This window comes from Balaenoptera acutorostrata, chromosome 9, assembly GCF_949987535.1.
Source record: "Balaenoptera acutorostrata chromosome 9, mBalAcu1.1, whole genome shotgun sequence".
In the NCBI taxonomy this organism is placed as follows: Eukaryota; Metazoa; Chordata; class Mammalia; order Artiodactyla; family Balaenopteridae; genus Balaenoptera; species Balaenoptera acutorostrata.
In genome coordinates, this window is record NC_080072.1 from 62,830,692 (window position 1) to 62,851,853 (window position 21,162).

General features: G+C 38.3%; 1 protein-coding gene across 9 annotated transcripts in view; it reads right to left on the bottom strand.

The window, feature by feature from the left end:
* The window catches only part of DLG2 (discs large MAGUK scaffold protein 2), a 1,232,045-nt gene that overhangs the window by 8,205 nt on the left and 1,202,678 nt on the right, over positions 1 to 21,162 (bottom strand). For 5 of the 9 annotated variants that reach the window (XM_057552552.1, XM_007168546.2, XM_057552553.1 and 2 more), the window contains 4 exons: positions 18,069 to 18,168; positions 6,524 to 6,574; positions 5,413 to 5,514; positions 1,417 to 1,589 (listed from right to left, as the gene is read on the bottom strand). In XM_057552552.1, the coding sequence (XP_057408535.1) occupies positions 1,417 to 1,589; positions 5,413 to 5,514; positions 6,524 to 6,574; positions 18,069 to 18,168 (426 nt within the window). Of the gene's footprint in view, positions 1 to 1,416; positions 1,590 to 5,412; positions 5,515 to 6,523; positions 6,575 to 13,918; positions 13,961 to 17,190; positions 17,237 to 18,068; positions 18,169 to 21,162 lie in introns of all 9 variants that reach the window. The other 4 variants (XM_057552555.1, XM_057552554.1, XM_057552551.1 and 1 more) reach the window with 2 other exon arrangements.

Here is a 21,162-nt window from a genome sequence, read left to right on the forward strand (position 1 = left end):
ACACAAAGAGTTACCTTAAATACTTTATCTTAAATGCTGAGAGATAGGCTTGCATAGTGTCTGTAAATATCTTGTGTCTTAACAAATAAAAACCCTATTACACTATAGCACACCTCATTTAACTTGGTTTCCACTGCAATGAGTGCTCAGAGCAAGGAGCTGCTTTATAAAGTATTTCTGGAAAAACAGACACATTTGCCTCACATCATATTCTGCCTCCTGGAGGGAAATGGCTTCATTATCCCGAGGCTAAAGAGCTTTACAAAAGAAGAGAAAAAGCATACTATGCAAATAGAAACAGTCCTAAGTCAATAAAAGGAGATAAAAACTCATCCATAATATCCATGTAAAAATGAAGAGAGTCCAGTGAGTACTTGAGCTTTTATAAGAGAAACACACTAAGACGGCTCAAGCCTTTATCACTTAAATAAATTCCAAGTTTGCTATCTGTGAAATGCAGCAGTTATATAAAATGTCTAAATGCAGTTTGATTATTCACTGGCCAGAACAGTTCGAGATAACAAAAGTTGTGTCTGCGAGAAAAGATGCCATTATCTGGGAAGCTGATTCGAAACAGTATGATATAGCTCAAAGAAGCCAACTTGCCAGAGAGAAGGAAGCAGACCCACCTTCTCACTGTATTCTTAGACAGACAGGAACATTTCTTGTTTAATCTTTTTAACCAATACATTAAAAGGGAAAAGGTTGTGTCAAATCAAATCAATCCAAAAAATATTACTGATACAACAAATATGATTGCCTCTTAACTCTTTTTTCTTCTATGAAATTGGTTCTCTGTGTTCACAGGAGTTTAGGATCTTTCTTTAGGCAGATCTTAAAGGTACACTGAAGTGCTTTCCTATCCTATTCTCTCTTGAACATTCTTCTCATTTCCACGCCCTTAAAATTATCAGGAGGAGGGGAATCACAGCATCTACACCTCCTCTGAGTTAAAATATCTGCCAGCAACAGGCCAGGCAATCCTCCCCATCTATCTACCCCTCCACCATGAGGATCTCGAGTTTTCAGGGAGATAAAAAGTTAACTCCTGCTAACAAAAAGAATTGAGGACCCTGATCTAAACAACGAAGAGTGACAAAGTTTTTAAAGTAAATCCAATGTTGTGGCCAAAGATAAGTGAGTCAAGGACAAAGTGAATCTCCATAAACTTCAAGCTGTTAATTGCCTTTAGGTTTATAAGCTCCCTTTCCTCCTCTCCCTGGCAGGTCAGTCTTTATTGAGATTAGAATAAAGATTAATGATCCTGCTCTAAAGGGATTCTCTGCTTCGAGGTCTTAAAAGGAATATTTAATCAAAATTTAGAACTGAAATCACGAAAGAGTAATGACCAAAAACATGCAGTTTGCCACTTGGGAACCTTCTTCAGGGGAGATGTAAGATGATTGGGGAACATACCCTTTCTGCTACAAATCTCACAGACTGCACACTGGTTCCATACAAGTTGTCATTGTACTGGCCGGCTTCTATAAACTTGTGCTCTTGGATGTCTTTCTCCATTTGTTCTCTGGAAATGACAAAGTGATAGTCTCTGCCGTCCACCTCGTAGTCACGCTTTGGCCTCGTAGTATCTTTATAAAACAAAAAAGATGAAAATAAGGTAACTTTATACTCATAAACTTCCTTTATACATATTTTTTTACACCCTCAACATAGATATATAAAAATATGTAATATGAAGGACCATGACATAGTAGCAGGTACCAGGCTTAGCCTCCCACTGTAAAGACTATAAAACTAGATAAAATATATGGAAATATATTTTCAGGCATCAGACAACAGGCAGTGCTGGGCTGTTAATACTTAAGAGCAACACGAAGGGACTCTGCATTTACTCCATTTTCATTTCCAAATGGAGAGTGTCTAAGGTCATGTAGTGCTAGGAGACTCTGAAGTTCAGCCAGACTGCGCATTTGGTTGAGACGCCAGAAGGGCCGCATTTTATGAGGTTACTCTCGACTTACTCTAGACCCACCTTCACAAACTCTAAAACCAAGTCAAAACTGGAAGAAGCCGATTTGTCAGTAAATTATTACCCGCCAGAACAAAAACTTAATATTCTGTAAAGGAAGATAACAAAATCCAGATGATCAATAATGCAGCATCACCATGTCTAGCACATGGTAAAAGATTACGGGACAAGCAAAGAAGTAGAAAAATGTCTCACATTAAAAAATGGACATGCAGTATAAATATATTCGGGGATTTTAAAAGATGCAAAATGAGATGGTCACAGTTAAGGAGGGACTAAGAGTCATCAACTCTAACCATAGTTAGAAATGGTTAAACTTTTTGGTAAGAAGAGAAGGGAAAATAATTTAACATTATAAATAAAAAAAAATGTTAAGATAAATATGGCATGATATCACTTATATGTGGAATCTAAGAAATACAACAAACTAGTGAATGTAACAAGAAAGAAGCAGACTCACAGATATAGAGAACAAACTAGTGGTTATGGGGGGGTGAGGGGGTGGGAGGTACAAACTACTGGGTGTAAGATAGGCTCAAGGATGTATTGTACAACACCGGGAAGATAGCCAATAACTTTGTAATAACTGTAAATGGAAAGTAACCTTTAAAAATTGTATTAAAAAAAAAGAATACAGGAGGGAGTAAGATACATTCTACACCTGCACTGCTCAGTGTGGTCACCAGCAGCCCCATTCAAGAGCACTTAAAATGGGGCTGGTCCATACGTGTAAAATACACACTGGATTTCCGAGACTTACTACCAAAAACTATGAAATACCTCAATAATTTTTATACTGATTACAATTGAAATGGTATTGTCCTGGATATATTGAGTTAAATATAATTTATCCTTAACATTAAAAAAATGTTAAAATATTTTTGATCTTTGACCCAGATATTTTTCCTAGAAATCTATCTTTAAAAATTATCAAAACTTTGGATGAAGTTTTATCCTTAAAGATATTCATTATATTAATTTATAAATTATAAATAACACATAATTATAATTGTATTTGAGTTATAATTCATAATATTGAAAAGTAGAGAAAACCCAAAATACCCATAAGTGAGAAAGTATTAATTATGACATAATAATCATTTTAAATAGTTATAAAATTTTGAACGATATTAAGCAAAATAAATATATATATATATCTAATATGTGCCCAATCATGGGAGAAAATGCATGAAAAGAAAGAATAGGTAGAAATCTATGAAAATATTAGCAGTGATGTTACCTCTGGGTACCTTGTGGGATTCTGTATATTTTTTATTTTCTTGTTTAACTTTTTATCATTTTCCATGTTTTGTACAATGAACATGTATTGATTTTCATAAAATAGTGCTATGAATTAAAAAAAGAGAAAGAGAAGACTATGCAAGGTGGAGGGGACGTAAAAATGGTGCTAAAGGATTTTTCTTTTTCTTTCAAAAGTGGAGGAGCAAGCTGGGAGCTGTGACGAATGGCCTAGGGTTTGACTTGATCATTTCTATCTGGAGTCTCTCTCAGGGTATGTTCTGTGGCAAGGTCTCTTCCCAGAATCCTTGCTGGGAACAGTTTCATGAGATAGCACAGTCATCCTAGTTCCCTCCTGCCCATGTACTGCACACATGCAATTCTTGCTATTCTTCTGTATTCCGGGAGACATCTGCAGTCTTGAAATGTAAGAGACACTTTAGAGCATAAAGCTTAAAAACTGTAGAGTGAGAAAGAAATATCTGTTGAGATCAGATTTAAGAGCTCGATGATCTAATAAATTAAAATTCCCTGGTGGGTTTGCCTATGTACACAGAAGGCCTCTGTGTATTTTTATGTGACACAGTGGGAGTAGAGATGGAAGTGGTGAGTGGGTGGGTGGGGAATGGGAGGACGGAGAGCAGCTAGACTCTTACAGGCATGTAGCCCTGAGTGTATCAGAGGGACCCGGAGACCTGATGATTGTCCATAATGACAAGAAAGCAGATTAAAGTTTGCAGTGGCCAGGAGGGTGGGTTAAAATTTTATAATCCTTCTTGTCTGCATCATCCCAACTCCTGAGGCTGTGAAACACTTGGGAAAGGCTATTTTGTTTTGGATTGACACACGGCCCAAAGTCATCCTGAGGTGATTTTAATAGATGGCTTTGTTTCTGATCTCTTTTATTGTAACTGAGGGTGACCATCAGTTAGATCCATTAAACCTGTAACCTGCTTTCACTGACTGAGCTCGCTTTGTTGTTAAAAAAAACTTGCATGTCCTCCAAGCGTCACACAACCCAAACGATGTGTTTGCCTGAGCTGTTTTTCAGGAACTCAGAGTCAGCTGCGTCCAGTTCGAGCTTGAGAGACCACTGACCCTCCAACTGGGCAAGTGCCAATGTCCACTTGGTGACCTTCTGACATCAGGGGGTCCCAAACTCCACCCTCAGAACATGCTAATGCTGCCATTTTCTGAACATGCTTGCCATGAGGAAGCCTGTGGCCTACTTGCACCTGCACAGAATGACATTTACCTCACACCTGAGGTGTGCTCCCCACACCTCAGACCGCCCTGCTCCTTCGTCCCACAAATATCCCGTTTCTCGCCTTCGGGGAGGCGAGTCTGAGAGTCTGAGATTCGTTCTCCAGTCTCCTCACTTGGCTGCCTCATGAATTAACCCTTTCTTTGTTGCAAACCTCGGCATCTCAGCGTTTGGCTTGCTGTGCGTTGGGCAAGCGAACCTGGTTCGGTAACGTTATTCTATGGGAAAAGATGCTTCAGTGGCATTTCCATCAATCAATAAGAACATACTGATGCCTATCAATAATTCTATGCTATTTTATTTATTTTTAAAAAAATTAATTAATTAATTAATTATTTATTTTTGGCTGCATTGGGTCTTAGTTGCAGCACGCGGGATCTTTCGTTGCAGCGCGTGGGCTCTTCGTTGTAGTGCGTGGGCTTCTCTCTAGTTGTGGCGTGCAGGTTTTTCTCTTCTCTAGTTGTGGTGCGCAGGCTCCAGGGTGCGTGGGCTCTGTAGTTTGTGGCACGTGGGCTCTAGTTGAGGCACGCAGGCTTAGTTGCCCTGCGGCACGAGGGATCTTAGTTCCCTGACCAGGGATGGAACCCGCATCCCCTGCATTGTAAGGCGGATTCTTTACCACTGGACCACCAGGGAGGTCCCTTTTTTTTTTTTAAAAAAAAAAAAACCTATGCTATTTTAAATGCTATGGGAGATACAAAGAAAGGATTCATCCTGCCCCCTAGGGGACCACATCATTTACTCACTAAATAGAGAACAACACATGGCAGCACAGATGAAACGTGTTCGGCGGGGAAAATTAAATGAGATGCCTGGAAAATAGGTAACTGATGGTATCTGAATCACTGGAGAGACTACTGGAGGAACAGAATTACATTTTATCATCTCAAAAGGAGACAAGCTTTGTTTAGATACTTACGAGGCACACAGGAGCCAAATTTGTCAGGGAATTCAGATATCAAGTCGTCATTGATCCGATCCTTCATGGGGCCCAGGATAATCACTGGCCGGGTATAGTTTACTGCAGAGATGGAAAGGAAGATGCAGATGAGGAGAAAGACTCGGGAACCACTGTGATCTTAAGGCAAAACTGCCAAACACCAAGAACTGGTAAGGGTATTACTTCGGTGGATAAATTGCCCATACAGCCCCGCATAGGGAAATTGATGTTTAACACCCAGTGTGCTGGCTGAGTCTACTTTCTGGAATTTATCTACTTTCTGGAATGTTTAATACCCAGTGTGTTGGCTGAGTCTACTTTCTGGAATTTATCTACTTTCTGGAATGTTTAATACCCAGTGTGTTGGCTGAGTCTACTTTCTGCAGGCAAAAACAACTGCAGTGTCTGTCAATGAAAAGAAACATTTGGAGAGGTTTTGCTTACTCTACAGTTATGCCTACACAATGTCAAAACAACTACTGAATTTAGTCAATTGAGTGGGAGAAAAAAGATTCCAAAGTAGCTATTTGACCATTGTTTAGGCAATGACTTTAAAAAGTAATCATCAGCAGTAATGACACCTTATATATAATTTCTTTTCCTTAGCTCAAAATACTCTCCATACTCTGCTTGGATTTTCCCAATTCCTTTGTAATCATGGGGTTACAAGGAACTCTAAAGTTCATTTGGTACAATTCCTCCTCTGATGCCATTAGCCTCTGTATAAATTCCTCCCAGGCTTCGGAGCAGCCTAGAAGGTAGCTTATATCTTACGACAGGTCTGCTAAAAAGCCCTTCTTAATACTGAGTGGATGTCAATCTGCATGGAGATTTTATGCATCGATCCTGCAGGTGGGGCTCTTTATGATTTGGATGTGCTCTTTCCCATCTGGAAGGCAGTTCCATTCTCTTGGGAGCTGTCATTGCCCACGTTCAGCAGGGAAGCTGTTTGCTTGGTCACAGGGCCAAAGAGAGAGCACGGTCTGGCCTGCGAACTGCTGACTATTAAGGAGTTTATTTTCCTTAGTCCTTCACTCTTTCCCTCCTGCAATGGTGTCAATCAGGAACCAAAGCATGCTGGGAAACTTACTTTCCTGTCTTGTGACAGGCTCATAAGAAAGAATGAAGTCTTCTTGCCCTCCTGAGAAGAGAAAAAAGGAAAATTACGGTGGACTAACAACCAATCACAAACCACAGCTACAAGTCCTGCTCTGCAACCCAGGAAACAGACCCACTTCAGGGTTAATTTCCCTGCTCTCTCCCTCCCTGAACCATTCCCCAAATCCCTTCACCCTCATAAGGCTGTTTAGCACTATTACAGTGTCAGGTGATCGAAGGTATAAGTCTAAGGAACAACTGGAGGCTGGCCGTCTAAGAGACCGCCTTCCGTCTGACACTGAGAAATGCAGCACTATGGCCTCATATCCAGCATTCCTACTTAAAAGGAACCCATTGAGTTCAAGGAGAGGGTCCTTCCAATAGGTTACTGCTACATTACCAGAATTTCTGGACCTTTTATTTCATCTTCCGTTTTATTTCCCAAAGAAGAACGTTCAAAAGCAAATGCCTGCTTGTTTCATTTATGAGACAAAACTTCACCAGCACACACTACAGGGCTCGGAGGATTTTACTCTGTTAATTCATCAAGAAAACGCTGGGTCAATTAAGAAGATAAAAAAATTGAGGAGGACCCTATATCACTGGGTCTAATTGCTGCTAAGTCTAGCCTTGAAACTTTGAAAAGAGAAGTAAGGAAGACAACGTAGCATAAGGGTCGGCCCCCTCCAGTGTCATTTGCTATAAGCCTTCTGGTTCACGATGACCCTCAAGTCAACACATAACCATGAAAAGTAAACTGGTTTTAGGCAATTATTTTTTTTAATCATCTATTTTGCCCAGTTGATGAACTAGGCACGAGATTAGTCTGATTCGGCTGCAAAACCAGAAGGCTCTATTCTTTTATTTGCATAGGCCCAGGACCAACTATCTTTTGGTGGAGAAATTGTTTAGGGCTGTTGAAAAGGGCTTTTTGTATGCTTTTCTATAGAGGAGTGTAATATGAGGTACTGTTTCCTGAAACCAAAGGGCAATGAGTCTCATTGCTTTATCTCCTCATAGCCCCTGAAACACATTCACAGTCTGTCAAAGCCATGTGCTGCTCCTTCAGAAGTCACAGCCTCGGGTGAGTTAATTTCATAAAAGGAGTTAGTATTACAGACAGTTTTGATAATGACAACTGATTTTGGGAAATTAAGCGATATATGGGTAAAGCTGTGAATTACAGCTGTCTTCCCTGGGGTGGGGTGGGGTGGGGGGAGTGAGGGTGTCTTACTTTTTCAAGTGTGAGAAATGGCCCCAGGCCTACGTCACATCTTACCTCACCCTCAAGCAGGGCCCACTCTCAGAACGGCACTGCTAGGCTACTTCCTAAAGTCACGGAGAATAGGCATTGGTGCTTCTTCTAAGTGGAACCTACTCATGGCTGCTCCAAGTGTTCAGGGGACCTTCTCACATCAGGGCAGGGTTTGGTATGGGAGGAATCAGATTCATGATTTTTTTTTTATTATTCAGGAAAAAGTGATTCCCTTTTAAAAAAATGAAACGACTAAAATTTACAGAGGCTGGGCCAAAAAATAATAAAGGTGATTGATTGCTAAGCTCTAGTTATCTAAAGGCTGAGATATGCAGAGGTCATAGGAATTCAGAGGATAAGTGTAAAAATGGTTGGGGAAAAAAGCATAGCTTTAGAGATAGAAGCATGGTAGACTAACACTGCAATGTTAGACTAACGTCCAGAGAAATCTCCATGGAACGATTAATATGTGGTAGGAGAATCCTGACCAGGGGATAGATAACAGAGGTTTTAAATATCAGGTGATACTTATGCCTCTGCACCAGACTGGGAACCCCATACCATAGTCACCACTGTGTCCCCAGTACTTAACATAAAGAAAGAGGACAATGAATTTGCATTCTGATTTTAGTGGTAGGAGACAGGATGAGAAATGAAGCCAAAGACAGGTTCTACTTTGTGTTTCCGTCTATACGCTTTCATTTTGGGAAGTGTGGTTTTCTCTAAATATAACAACTCGTGTCCCCATGGGAATCTCTTTACAATGGCCTTGCAAATCATTCTGATGGTACATTCTAAAGGCAAACCTTAAATAAAATATTTGGTGTCAGTAACTACAATGTGTGATTCAGAAAATTAGGACAAAGCAACATAGCTTTGATTGACTTTGTTAGAACACAGTTCTGTAGTTAGTTCTTCATTTATCCATTGCTTTTTGGTTTACTTCTAACCTACAAAAAGCACTGGTTCTTGTTCAGAGCAGTAAGACTGGCAGACAGCAGTGAAAGCATCCCTTATGTCAAGGCCCATCCCAATCCTGAAGACCCTGTGACAATCAGGGACTATGTAAGGAAGCCTGCAGGGACGCTATGGCAGCTGGTATTACATAATAGCTGTGAACTCAGCACATGAAACCAATTTTCACTTTCATGTTCAAGAATGAAAAGCCCTAGGGGTAATGGGAGGGAGATTACGAGGGGGAGAAATAAAAAAGCCACAGCAATGAAGGAAAGATGATTCATGTCTGCATAGCACTTTACAGGCTATAAAAGGCTTTCACAGCCATTGCCTCCTATTTTTCACAGCCATTTCTTTTGAGGTAGGTGCTCTGATGATCTCCACCTTACAGATGAAGAAGCTGAGGCTCAGAGATGGGGCCTGTTTCCTCAGTTAGTAAGTAGTAGAGTCAACATTCAAAACTACACCTTTTTTGACTCCTTGTTGAGTATATGGCACTGTCTCAAAAAGGCCAGAGATGTAGAATTCTCTGTGGAGCCTGGGATATAGGGGCAGAACTTACAAATGAACAAACGGTGGGTGGCAGAGAAAGGAGCTGAACCTGGGTCAGAGTCACTGACAGGGCATAAGGTGCTCCATCTGTAAACACCAACTCTTTTTTTTTAAATGCTGCTTTGTCATCTCCATAAAACAGTCATCCTTAGTAGTTTTTCTATCTTTTGCACAGGAGGTGTCGGCACTCAGAAATAACAGTCGACACAAGGGTACGAACGATTACTTGGTCTTGTTTTGGCAACTGCATGGCTGGAAAGGGGAGAGTGGCACAGTACTGGGGGTGGACGCCTGCGGCTGGCAGAGACTTAGCAGACACCGTTGTAACCGTCTCCACGAAACACCATCTTTAAACTGGAAGCAAGTCACAGTAAGAGGGATTCGGAGTAAGACCCTAATATGCCCTCATGATAAGGAAACACAAGTTGTTCTTTTTTTAGAACTTTTTCAAAACTAGAAAAGAGAGAGGAGGGAAGTGAAGACCAGTGGCAGGACATTAAATGTTCTAAATTTAGTGTTTAGTGCCTGCACTGGATAAATTATGAAGAATTAACTGCGTTCCTAGAGCCATAGAATGTTAGTGCTAAGAAAGGGTTTGGAGTTCATGTGGTTTACAGATGGAAAGTCTGTAGCACATGGTGATGTCACTCCCCCTTCCGAACACTCGACATGCATCACCAATCGATCGTTGCCCGAATTACTGCTGAGCCTCACTTGGCCTCAATACTTTTCAATACAATTCTTCTGGCAGCTATTACCAGTTGGTCAAAGGGCAATCTTGATTAAAATCTGTTTCTTATATCTCTGTTCTAATCCAAGCTAGTCATTTTACATAGGCGAGAACTGAGGTTCAAAAACGTTCAGGGATTTCTTCAAGGTCACATGGTGAATTAGTGATTCAGTGTCTTCAAAGGCTCTTCAGAAGATCTGTTACTATACATAGTGCCCTTAAAATCAGGCTTAGTACCTAGTTAATGCTATATAAATATTGCTGCTTGTATTAACTTGGTAGGTAGTATGAAATGGTTGAAATGTACTAGATAAAACATGAAGAGGCTTGGATTACAAACTATAGGGAAGAGTGAAAATGTGTAAGTTTCAGAATTAAACTATCTTGATTGGACTTGCAGTGCGATCATATTAGTGAGGTATATAGCCCTTTGGAACTTCAGCTTCCTCATCTGTAAAACAGGGTATTAATATAAGGTATATCTCATAATTTTGTTGCAGAAATCAAATGAGATAATAATAAATGTAATAAAATTGCTTTGTAAGGGCTAAGGAACTAGAGGAAATATAAGGGCCAAACTTGAGAAGAGTGGAGAACGGAGAAGAATATGGGCACCATTTTCACTGATTCCAGAGGGAAAGTCTGGGGTCTCCTCATTTCAGTATCTCAATTTCACTCAGATCATTTCTTCAAGATCCTTGTTTTGAAAATCCTACTTAACTGATGAGCACCAATGGGTTAGGAGGAAAATCATCAGCTCCCCCATACCCATAATGACATAAAGAGCTTCACCGGGCTTTAAGGAAGGCAGGTCTTCAGCTTGTAGAGATTTGCAAGGTTTGAGATGGCATCTTGCATAATTAGACAATGTGCATTGTAACTAACTGCATTTTAGCTAGTGCTCAATATACTTGGACTTCGGAAAAAATAATTATTCTATAATTCTTGAGCTGGTGCAGCAAAGGTCTGAGCTACTTATTAGAAATTGAGGTTAGTGTAAATTCATGTGTATGTGTGTGTATCTCAGAAAATATATGAGGCTTTCAAGTAAAGTTGGCACAATCTGTAACTCCAGAATGCAGTGTGAATGGTGCCCTCTGGAGCTGTGAAACACACGGGCCTGGGCTCTTCTTTCTAACCACTGACTATTTTTTTAGCCATTTTATCCCTGAGTGGACATGGAATGGTTCTAAGAGTAAAAAATAACACCTGAACATTAGTGAAAAGAGGTCTTTTTTGTATTTGTCTATACTGCTATCCACAAAACGTAGAAGTTAGTCATAATTACAGCAAAAGCCAGGAATTCAGTAGAAAAATCCAGCCTGGTTTGATTTCAAAATGGCACTTTCATGAAACCGTGTCTGTCCCAAGCCTCTGTCTTTTGTCATGCCACTGCCCTTCCTGGAAAGTTTCTTCTTCAATTTATTGAGCTGGCAAGTGCCTCATCTTTCCAAAGCTCAGCTCAAAGGCCCCTTCCTCTTTGAAATCATCTCAGAAGCCCCACTATTCTTGGGCCAGACTTTTATTCTAGAAATGGCCACACTTTGTGCTTTTTTAATGTATTGATCTCTCTCTCTCTCTCTCCCTATACGTGTGCTGAGTTCCAGAGTTCATTGAGATTCATATTGGGTCTTAAGGTGCCTATGAGAGAGCATGACATAGAGCGGATGATGAATGAACTAAAGAATATTCCTCTGTAATTCCTCATATTTCTATCCTGGAGAAAGAAATATCCTTTTTTCCCCTCTAAGCTATGACAAAGGCTCTTCTTACTTTTGTTCATTTGTAAAGAAAACAATTTGAATGGCTAACCTTCTGTACCCTCAGATGAGACCCAAGCTAATATAGATTATTAGACTCCACATTTTCTCTAGTAATATCCTAGAGTTCAGTTCCAACTCTTCTCTCTTCTCATAGATAATTCAAGCTGTTTGCAAGTGTCTCCTTTATTCATTCAATAAACATTTATGTGTACTTACTATTTGAGGGTGAAAAGAATTATTGATTTCATCTTGGAGCATTGCAATCAAAAACCTGTCAAACAGCTGAAAGCCTTGGTGCAATTTTTATAACTTAATGATTCTGGGAAGAACATTCCCATCTCTGAAGGAGAAGAGAGGGGCTTCTGAAATACTCTAAAAAAAGCTTTCTGAAGGAAAAGGTAGTTCCTATATACTTTCCATAAAAGGGATTGAAAGAACAAGATTTGATGTTTTCCCTTTCTCTACCTGTATCTACAGGATGGAAGCACAACACTTAAAAATTGAAAACTGACGCCAAAGAAATTAGGGCCAAGGGTCTCCATGAAACCCAACAAATAAGTTATATTTTCCTTATACTAAACTGAGGGTACTTCAGGCGCAGGGAAGATAATCTTTGGTCACTTCTTAACCAGCCAGGTTTCTTTGTTTTAAAACCAAATGAAGAGATGGGGAGGCAAATATTTTCCCAACTTGGGATAATCATAAAAGTATAAAAGTAGGAAGAATGTACAAATGTTAAGGATCACGTTAAGAACAAGAATGCTTTAATTCCTTTCATCAGCAGGACTTGTCATCATGTTGAGGAAGGAAATGAGGGGGTTCTAATATTATTTGGTTGATCAAAGGCATCTCATTACAACTTTTCTTCATTTCGTTCTGTGGTGTGTTTCATCTTCCTCCTCCATCTGTCATCTTTCCTCTTTTGTGCTTTTTTTTCTATTTTTCTACCAATCTGATTATCCAAAGCCTTTCTCAAGATCCAGATTGAATTTGTCACACTTCAAGAACACTATTTGACATTCCACCTCAAAAAAAGGCATGGTTTTGTAAATTATCATGCTGTAACGGAAAAAAACAAAAATAAAAGCTATTCTATTCTTCTATTCTTGTTTTCAATTAATACAAGCAAAAAGACAAAAAACACAACAAAACAGAATACCCCAAAACAAAAACCTCCAACCAATTTCTATCTTGGTAGCTGAGGGTCATATGTATTGGGCCTGCAATTTTCTAATATCCTCAGCAATTGCTTTTTGAGTAACCCATTTCACTAAGGCGTATAAATAAATATTACAGAAATTGCAAGGATCCCAGTAATAACATGTACCTATTTTAGTCACCAAAAACCTGTACGTGGTAAGAAACCACAAGAACAGATAAAAAGGATGTGCTTGGCATTCGGTGAATATTTTTATATCACTAAGCAAATGGCTTGAGGTGACCAAACAAACACCAGAAATAATTTTTAAATAGTTACCTACCTTTTCAGTTAAGCTTTCTGATCCAAGATTTGTTCACTTTTAAACAAAATGTGAGTTCCTTCAACATTAGAGGATGAAACTTTTTCATCTCTTCCCAACCATCAAAATTTAAAGTTAGATATAACATAGTATCTACCTCAAAATATTAATCAAGGAGAGAAGAGATATATAAGGTTCATGCTCCATTTAAAAGGAACACTGTAATTTATCAGGATTTCTCTTGTGAAGGGGAGCCAGGAACAGAAAGGAAAAGGCAAAAGGAGAAGGAAAATAAAACCATGACAACTTTTCAACCTTTCTGCAGGGAGTTTAAATTATTTTGGAGGACAGAGTGTCAGAATCCACCAAGTCGAACTTTACCCCCACCTTCTCTAGGAGAATTGCATCATCAGGCCACAGCCAACTGAGGTTGGAGTCATTTATTAGCAAGATTGCTGCCTCTCGCACAAATCACATGAGTCCACCCACGGCCCTAGTGTCTTTGGTATCTTTCCACATCAGATGATGATTTCATTTCAAGCCATTTGCTTTGGATGAGGATGATAAAGGGCAGCAATTGAAAAACAACGACAGCAAAAATCTGAAATGCACACCACAGGCAAAGGGGCAATTGCAAAGAAAAGAATCACAAACCAAAGCAATAACTTACGGTAGCTACTTTCGCTATCGCTGGCATTAGAAGAAACATGTTCTGCAAGAACAGCACAGCAAATTAAAGAGATACCAAGCACTGGAGAGCAGCCAGAACTTAAAGGAATACCATGCAAGGCTACTAGAAATGTGAGCGAAAGGCAAGTAAGAGGCCGCAGAGGAGACGCATTAAGAAAACTCAGATAAGATGAAGATGAAAACTTTATCTCTGTTTTCCAGGAAGCTACTACTTGATTGCTGTATCTTCTTTTTTAGCAAACAGTAAAGTATGTTTAATTATAAAAAATGCATAATGTCCATCTAAGCACTTTTCTTTTTATAAATACTTTGACCCATTCATGTTGCTCTGATTTTCCAGATTCTTGTTACAAAGGTCAATGTCTCTCAACTGGATGTTCCTGACTATAAATTCAAGAGATTCTGGGCTGCAGGGACTGTTTTCTTGCAGGCTTTTTGTTGCTGTATTTTGCCTTTATGTATTTTGCAGGAATATTGCATTTCAAATTGCCAGTTGATCCCTGGAATCCCTTGAATTTTATTTCTATTTAAATACTTCCTAAACTAATTCACAAGATGAAAGAGATTGTTGAAGAACTTTCCTGCTTCAGTGAGTGTGTAGGAAATCTTGGAGGAAGAAATGAGTCACTGAAAAATGTTTTATGAGTCAGTTCAATATTTCCTTGTTTTTATTTTAAGATTCTTGCTTGGATAGCTATTAGGTTCTGGAGGAATGGAACAGGCAGAAGATAAACGGTCTGATACTAAGCACAGGTTCTGGCACGAAGTATGTTTTTAATTCATGCTGAATGACTGCACAAGTATACAGTGATATTTCGAACTTTTTTTTTCATAAAAACAGTTAAACTAGCATAACAGGGACGTATTGGTTATGTGCCAGAATTAGGGCTTTATTTCCATAATCACTTCCTTTCATCTGTACTATTTATTAAGCTATAGAAGATAAATTCATCAACTTACTAACTTCTTTGTATATCAGGCTAATTGAATAAAGAATATGTGACTATTTGATTTCTGAAGCTCATTAGCAATAAATTCAGCTTTCTAAAAAGTGACAATTGTTGTACATCTTTAGAAAAAAGGAAAAGAATATAGAACATTATTCTCTAACAGTTAAAAAAAGTGCTTTAAAATGTATTTGCTATTATAGATTCTTGGATGGATTAGTTTTCATTTTTTAGCTTTATTAAGATATAACTGACAGATAAAATTGTAATATATTTTAAAGTGTACTGTGTGATGATGTGATACATGTGAACACTGTGAAAGGACTCCCACAATAGTGTTAGTTAACACATCCTAGATGGATTAATTTCAGAGCATGAAACTAATGAAAATCAAAGCATGGGTTAAATTCACTCGAATCATTTCTCTTTGTGTGGGTGTTTGACCAGAACTGCATTATTAATTTAGGTACATACGTTACAAGTGCAAAGAGGCACTAGGGAAAGAAGTGTGGATGAATTAGTGCATATTTGTTTTTTGTTACTGAAAAGAAAGTCTAAGTACACACCCAACAATGGCATATTTTCACGTGTGTGATTATCACAAGTACCTTGACTTGAAGATGACAGGTTTATTTTTGTTTTGTTTTTGATTTTTACTTTTAAAATAATTTAGAATGAAGCTACACTATAGAAATTTAGAACCATGCAGTGTTTTATTTAATGACCAATCTCTCTTAACATCAAGATACTGTTTAACAGACTTTTTCTATTTTGTAGGTAAAAAGAAATTAAAAATATGTTCCAGCTAAAGTCCAAATTATGGCTACCAGTAGCGTTAACTGGCAAATAACTACCTAGTGAAATCTGTTCAATTTTTAAAGAGTAAACAAACCTTTGGATTTAAAAGGGCATCATTCTAGATATAAAAAGGCATAACTTATATTTTTGACTCTCCAATAGCAGCTACTTTTTAGCGATGTTCATATTAACAATATATTAAAATACTCCCCACCCCCACTGAAAATTTAAGAAATTCTCTCGGGTGGTACTTGATGCTATCCAGATACTGTTGAAATCAACATTTGAATTTCAGCCACCAATTCAAGAAAAATTTCATGACATATTCCATACAGAGATTCAAAGATAAAGTTTTCATCTTTAAGGAGATCAGTAGTTACTCTTGATCAGATTTTGTTTTCTAAATATACATATCTAAAAAAAAAAAGAGTCCAAATTAACAATTTGAAGGATGAAGGGTATCATTACGCAGGGTTATATAACCAGCTCTTGAAAACAAAGTCCAGCTCAATGTTATTTTGTTTTATAGAAATGAAATGAACAGCTTCTAAAAATATTGCCCACAGCTGTTAAATTAAAACAAAAGAAAACAAACAAAAATGAACATGTGATACAGCTGCAAAAGACACAAAACTGTTCTTAGTTCATTGATGCCTACACAATGGAGTTAGTATTAAAGAAAGAAAAATCATAGTATAGTATATTAATACACAGAATTATTATTTTTTGTTAGTGCAATGAGACACAGAATAAAGGCATTAATAACTAGAAAATTTTAAAGTTTAATGTATTTTTCTTTCCACTCTAAACCATAAAATGAAGATCTGGTTATGCAATGCAGCTAATAAATCACTGATAGAAAAACATATTAATACATATCTAAAACTTTATCATACAAACATTTCAAGCAGGATCACCGCAAGTCAGAAAAAAAAATCAGTCAAAGTTAATAGCAAAGAATTATTCATGGAAGATCAAATAGCTTAATATTTACTTTTTGAGAATGCATGTTCCTTTTGACTATAAAACAGCTCCTTTACTAATAGCAAAGTACAACCCAATTATGGAATTTGGCAAGGTCATTAAGTATGTCTGGGGGAAAAGCCAGAAGAAAGAATAAAAAATACATTTCTGCTTTCCTGGTCTAGAGCATTTAACTCGCCCTTTCTTTCAACATGGCTTCTTGCTCCCTGGGAGGTATCAGGCGGCAGAGCAAGGGATGCCACGGCGGCATCAGGACCATGCTGGTCACATCACACGGTCAGAAAGGGAAGGTGTGAACTGCAACGGAAGTTACAGTGCCTGAGACACTTTGCTTTTAAATGCTGACATGCAGAACAAAACGGCTGAAAATTGCTTTGTAGGAGCATTCACAGCTAGGTAACAAATAAAACTCGTATCTTGTGCATGCTAGGAGTGAAAGGCCCTCGAGAAAAGGAACAAAAGCGAAACTCAAAAGGAAAGAAAAAGAAAAGAAAAGTTACAGTGACCATTCCTGGGAACTTACTCAGAGTCTTTGTTCCATAACCGTCGTCACCTAATCCGGGGATGTCCTGCATGGAAGTCCCCAGAGAGAGCAATGAGAGAGGGAGAACAGCCACGGAAGAGGAAGGAAGAAGTCAGTGGAGTTGAAATGGATACTACCATGACAGACCGTGTTGCCTGAGCAATCTGGATCCCATGCTCTCTTCTTCTGAAACAACTTTCACCCCAAACTCCCTGGACTGAGACTCAAGGATTTGTAAAGCAACTCGAAGGGTTTAAGCCGAAGATTATTATGAAAAAGAGAAAGAGTCAGCAGATGTCATTTTTGCCCACTGTCAGTATTGCCACAGCAACGTACCACTGAGAGCGATGATCCCCTCCAAGTTTCATGGCCAATTCTCAGTCTGAGCATCCACCCAATACAAGCTCACTGCTCAGTAGGAAGTGTTTACTATTTGCTGGGAGGGAAAGAGTGAACAAATGCTAGTAATCAATAAAGGGAATTTAATCACTCCCAGTTAGCTAGCATTCCAAAACAATACACGTGGCAATGGAATCTAATATTTCTGTCCAGAAAAGAATTTGTCTCAAGCCCTTGGAGAGTTGCGTGATAGAAAACGCGAACCAGACCCAGTCCTGGTCACAGATAAATGCTGTTTGGAAGCAAAGTCCCTGCTTCCTCAGGTCCCTCTCCAATGCGTTCTGCAAAGAAGAGCTCCATCCAGGGAAGGATCCAGACTGCAGCCAAACACTGGTCACAGTAGTAAGCCCTGACCTGCCTGCCTGCCGTGTTTGTTTGCCTAGGCGTGTGGCGTGGGGGAGCCTACATCATGCGTGTTGCCCGTGAAGGATTTTTTTCTCTTGTGTTGCAGGTGACATTCTCTTCGAGAATCTACTTACGTTCAGGATCACTGGTTTCCTGCTCACTCTGCTCCTTGTTCTTGTAGAATGGGAATTTTCGTGAAAAGATGAAGCTCTTTTTACGCTTGTCATTGAATGACTGTGAAGGAGAAAAGGCATGGGGCAAAAACAGGGGACGTCTAATTGTTGTCACACTCATGCTGACAAAACAACTAGTTTGTAAAAGCAGAGAGAGCTGTAGTGACGCAAGTGGATAGTCTAAAGGGGTGCGGGAGGGTCCCTAAAGGCAGATTTTAGTTTCCAGGAGTGTAAATTCTGAAAAATGACACCTTGGGAAAACTGTCTCCTAATTAAAAGGCAGGTAAATGACAATGGGGGAAATGAATATTAAATTGGAAGTAGAAGACCCTCTGTCCGGCTCTGTAACTTGCTAGTTCATCACCTTAGACAGGTAACTGAATCTCTTTGAACCTCAGTATCTACTTCATCTGCATATTGAGGATCATGACAGCAGCTCTTAGGTTGTGAGACTCATGTAAGGCATTATAAACATAAAGTGCTATACAAATGTCATCTTTATAATCATCATTATCATCAGGTAGAAAAGACTTTACTAGAGACGCTAGACACATCAGTGTCTACATGTCTTTTTAAATAACTGGAATTTGAGTTACTTCAGCTTGAATTTAATCAAAACCTCAGAGATGTGTGTGGATTTATGATATATGATGATTTCGTTCCCACACAGATATATGATAATTACAGTATTATATTTTCATTCAAAAGAGATTTTAAAGATCATTGAGCTCCAAGCCCTCACTTGTAGACAGGGGGCCAGAGGCACAGAGAGGCTGAGTCCCCTGCCAGTATCACAGAGCTAGCTGGTGACAGTCAAGACACCATCAACCGAAATCTATTAAAATTGCTGCTAAAGAGGTATTAACTTGATATTCACTCAAGCAAGGGAGATATAATGGCCACTTATCTATATTCTGATATGACAAGAAAAAATGGAAGAAGTGCTGTCCTTAAAAATGTAAACCACTCCATTACCTTAAATGAGGTGGAATTTAAAATAATACAGATAGATGTAACAGAATACATGTATCAGAACTTATTCATTCAAGTGAATATCAGATGCTTGCCTAAAAGACTTAAGAAAATTTCATTTATTCCCACTGTTGCTGTTATGTAAATGCTATCTGGGGTTCTTCTTTGGGAAACGCGTTCTTAATCATTTATAGGCTATAAGCCATGCAAGTCTTGGTAATTTCATATTGACGTATCATTTTAAAAACATGTTTTGCCAGCTTATTTGACTGACTTGGCTCTGAGGGTCTCTCTCCAAGAAACAAGATTTGTTACCACACAGGTATTAGTGTGCCAAAGACTTAAGGTAATTTGACAAGGGGTATTCTAAAACGGTTTTAGCAATGACAGCTGATAGGAATAAATGCAGAGCTAGCAAGGTGACTACTTGGAAAAAACAGCACTTGTTTGGATATTTTGGCCCATTGGTGGGAATCAGTTATGTGCTCTTATGAATTTGATGCTTGACAAAATGGTATAAATAACTTATTTTCTTTGTATGCTCATGCACTCCTATATCTAATATCCATTTTGGTAGTCATGTTCATTTAGGAAATATTAAAGTATTAGTTGGCGCTGTCATTCAGTAATTCATTACTTTTTTAGTTAGGAAATTTCACCAAAGTCAGTTGAGCTTAATTTTATGTACCATTACGAAGGCTTTAAGAAAACTAAATCAAATATTTAATAAATCCTGAAATTAGGGGACACATTTTGTATTTCATATTCAAGAACTAGAAACACATTCTCAGGGAAAAAAAGAAGTATCACTTCAGAATTTATTACTCTGCTGACAGCACTTGTGTTCAATATAGTTTTATCATAATTTGTAATTGAGGGATTGGTGTCCGAAGACAAGGCTGGGAACTACCCCCCAAATTTTCCCAGTTAAAAAATGGTAAGTCCTTAAAGGAACATTAAATATTCTTGCATCACTCCAGTTTCATGCCACTTTTACATTTCAAGCATATTTAACTTCAGTAACTGAAAATAAAAGAAAAAAAATATCATGTAAGAATTAATGACACGTGATATTGCAAGATATGTTAGACATTTAACTTCAACATTACGGATGGCTTGTCATGCAAAAAAAAAAAAACTTACATATTTTCATGCAAATACAAAACAATGCCAGGAGGAATAAAGCCTGGGGTTAAAATGTAGACATGAATGCACAATGTGGAGGCCTTTGAGGGCCATATGGGGCCGCATGCAAACCACATTGTTTAAACTGTCTCTTGGGGTCAAAGGAAAATGAAAATGTGTTGTTTGTGATTCATTCTTTTATCTTTTCAAAGCAAGGACTATAATGTGTTAACATTTCCCGAGTATGAAAATGTTGTGTATCATGAGTCATCTGATTGGGACATCATAATATTTAGCACCACACTTTTTAAAAGAACAGAAAATGCATAATAATTCCTCAAAAATAAAATTATCTAACAGATCACTCTATTACCGAAAGCCACTTGGTACTGGAGTTAAAGAAAAGGTAATGGAATCATTCATTGGTGGTCACATTGCCTTACATTTATGGACACAAAACCAAATCACAACTTCCCTTCACACGCACAGATTTAAAAGTCACACATTTAAGGTCTTAGTTAAACATTTCAACTAGAAGAGGTTATGTGTGGTTTATGGTGCTCTAATCTATTCTTTATTTTTTAAACATGTATAATACCATTATATAAGCTTTTGTTTTCATTGCTGTTAGTTTTTTCTTTTAATTTAGAAAAGAAAGAATCTGTTACACGAGTGTTAGGTGAGAATAATAAATCAGCACTTTTACTATTCATGGAACACATCGTTCTAAAGCAACTGAAGGCTAACCTACAGCTCTATTAATCATACTTGATCAGTGCTATTTTCCTCTACATTACAGTATCTTAAATTCCAATCCATTGTCTTCATGGCAGAAAACTTCTTTGAGCAGAGATTTTGAAAATACCAATCACACATGGCAAGTGGAAAGTTGGCATATCTAAGAATTCCATTGTGGAATTTGACCTGGATTATTGAGTTCTTATGAACAAAAATGGTA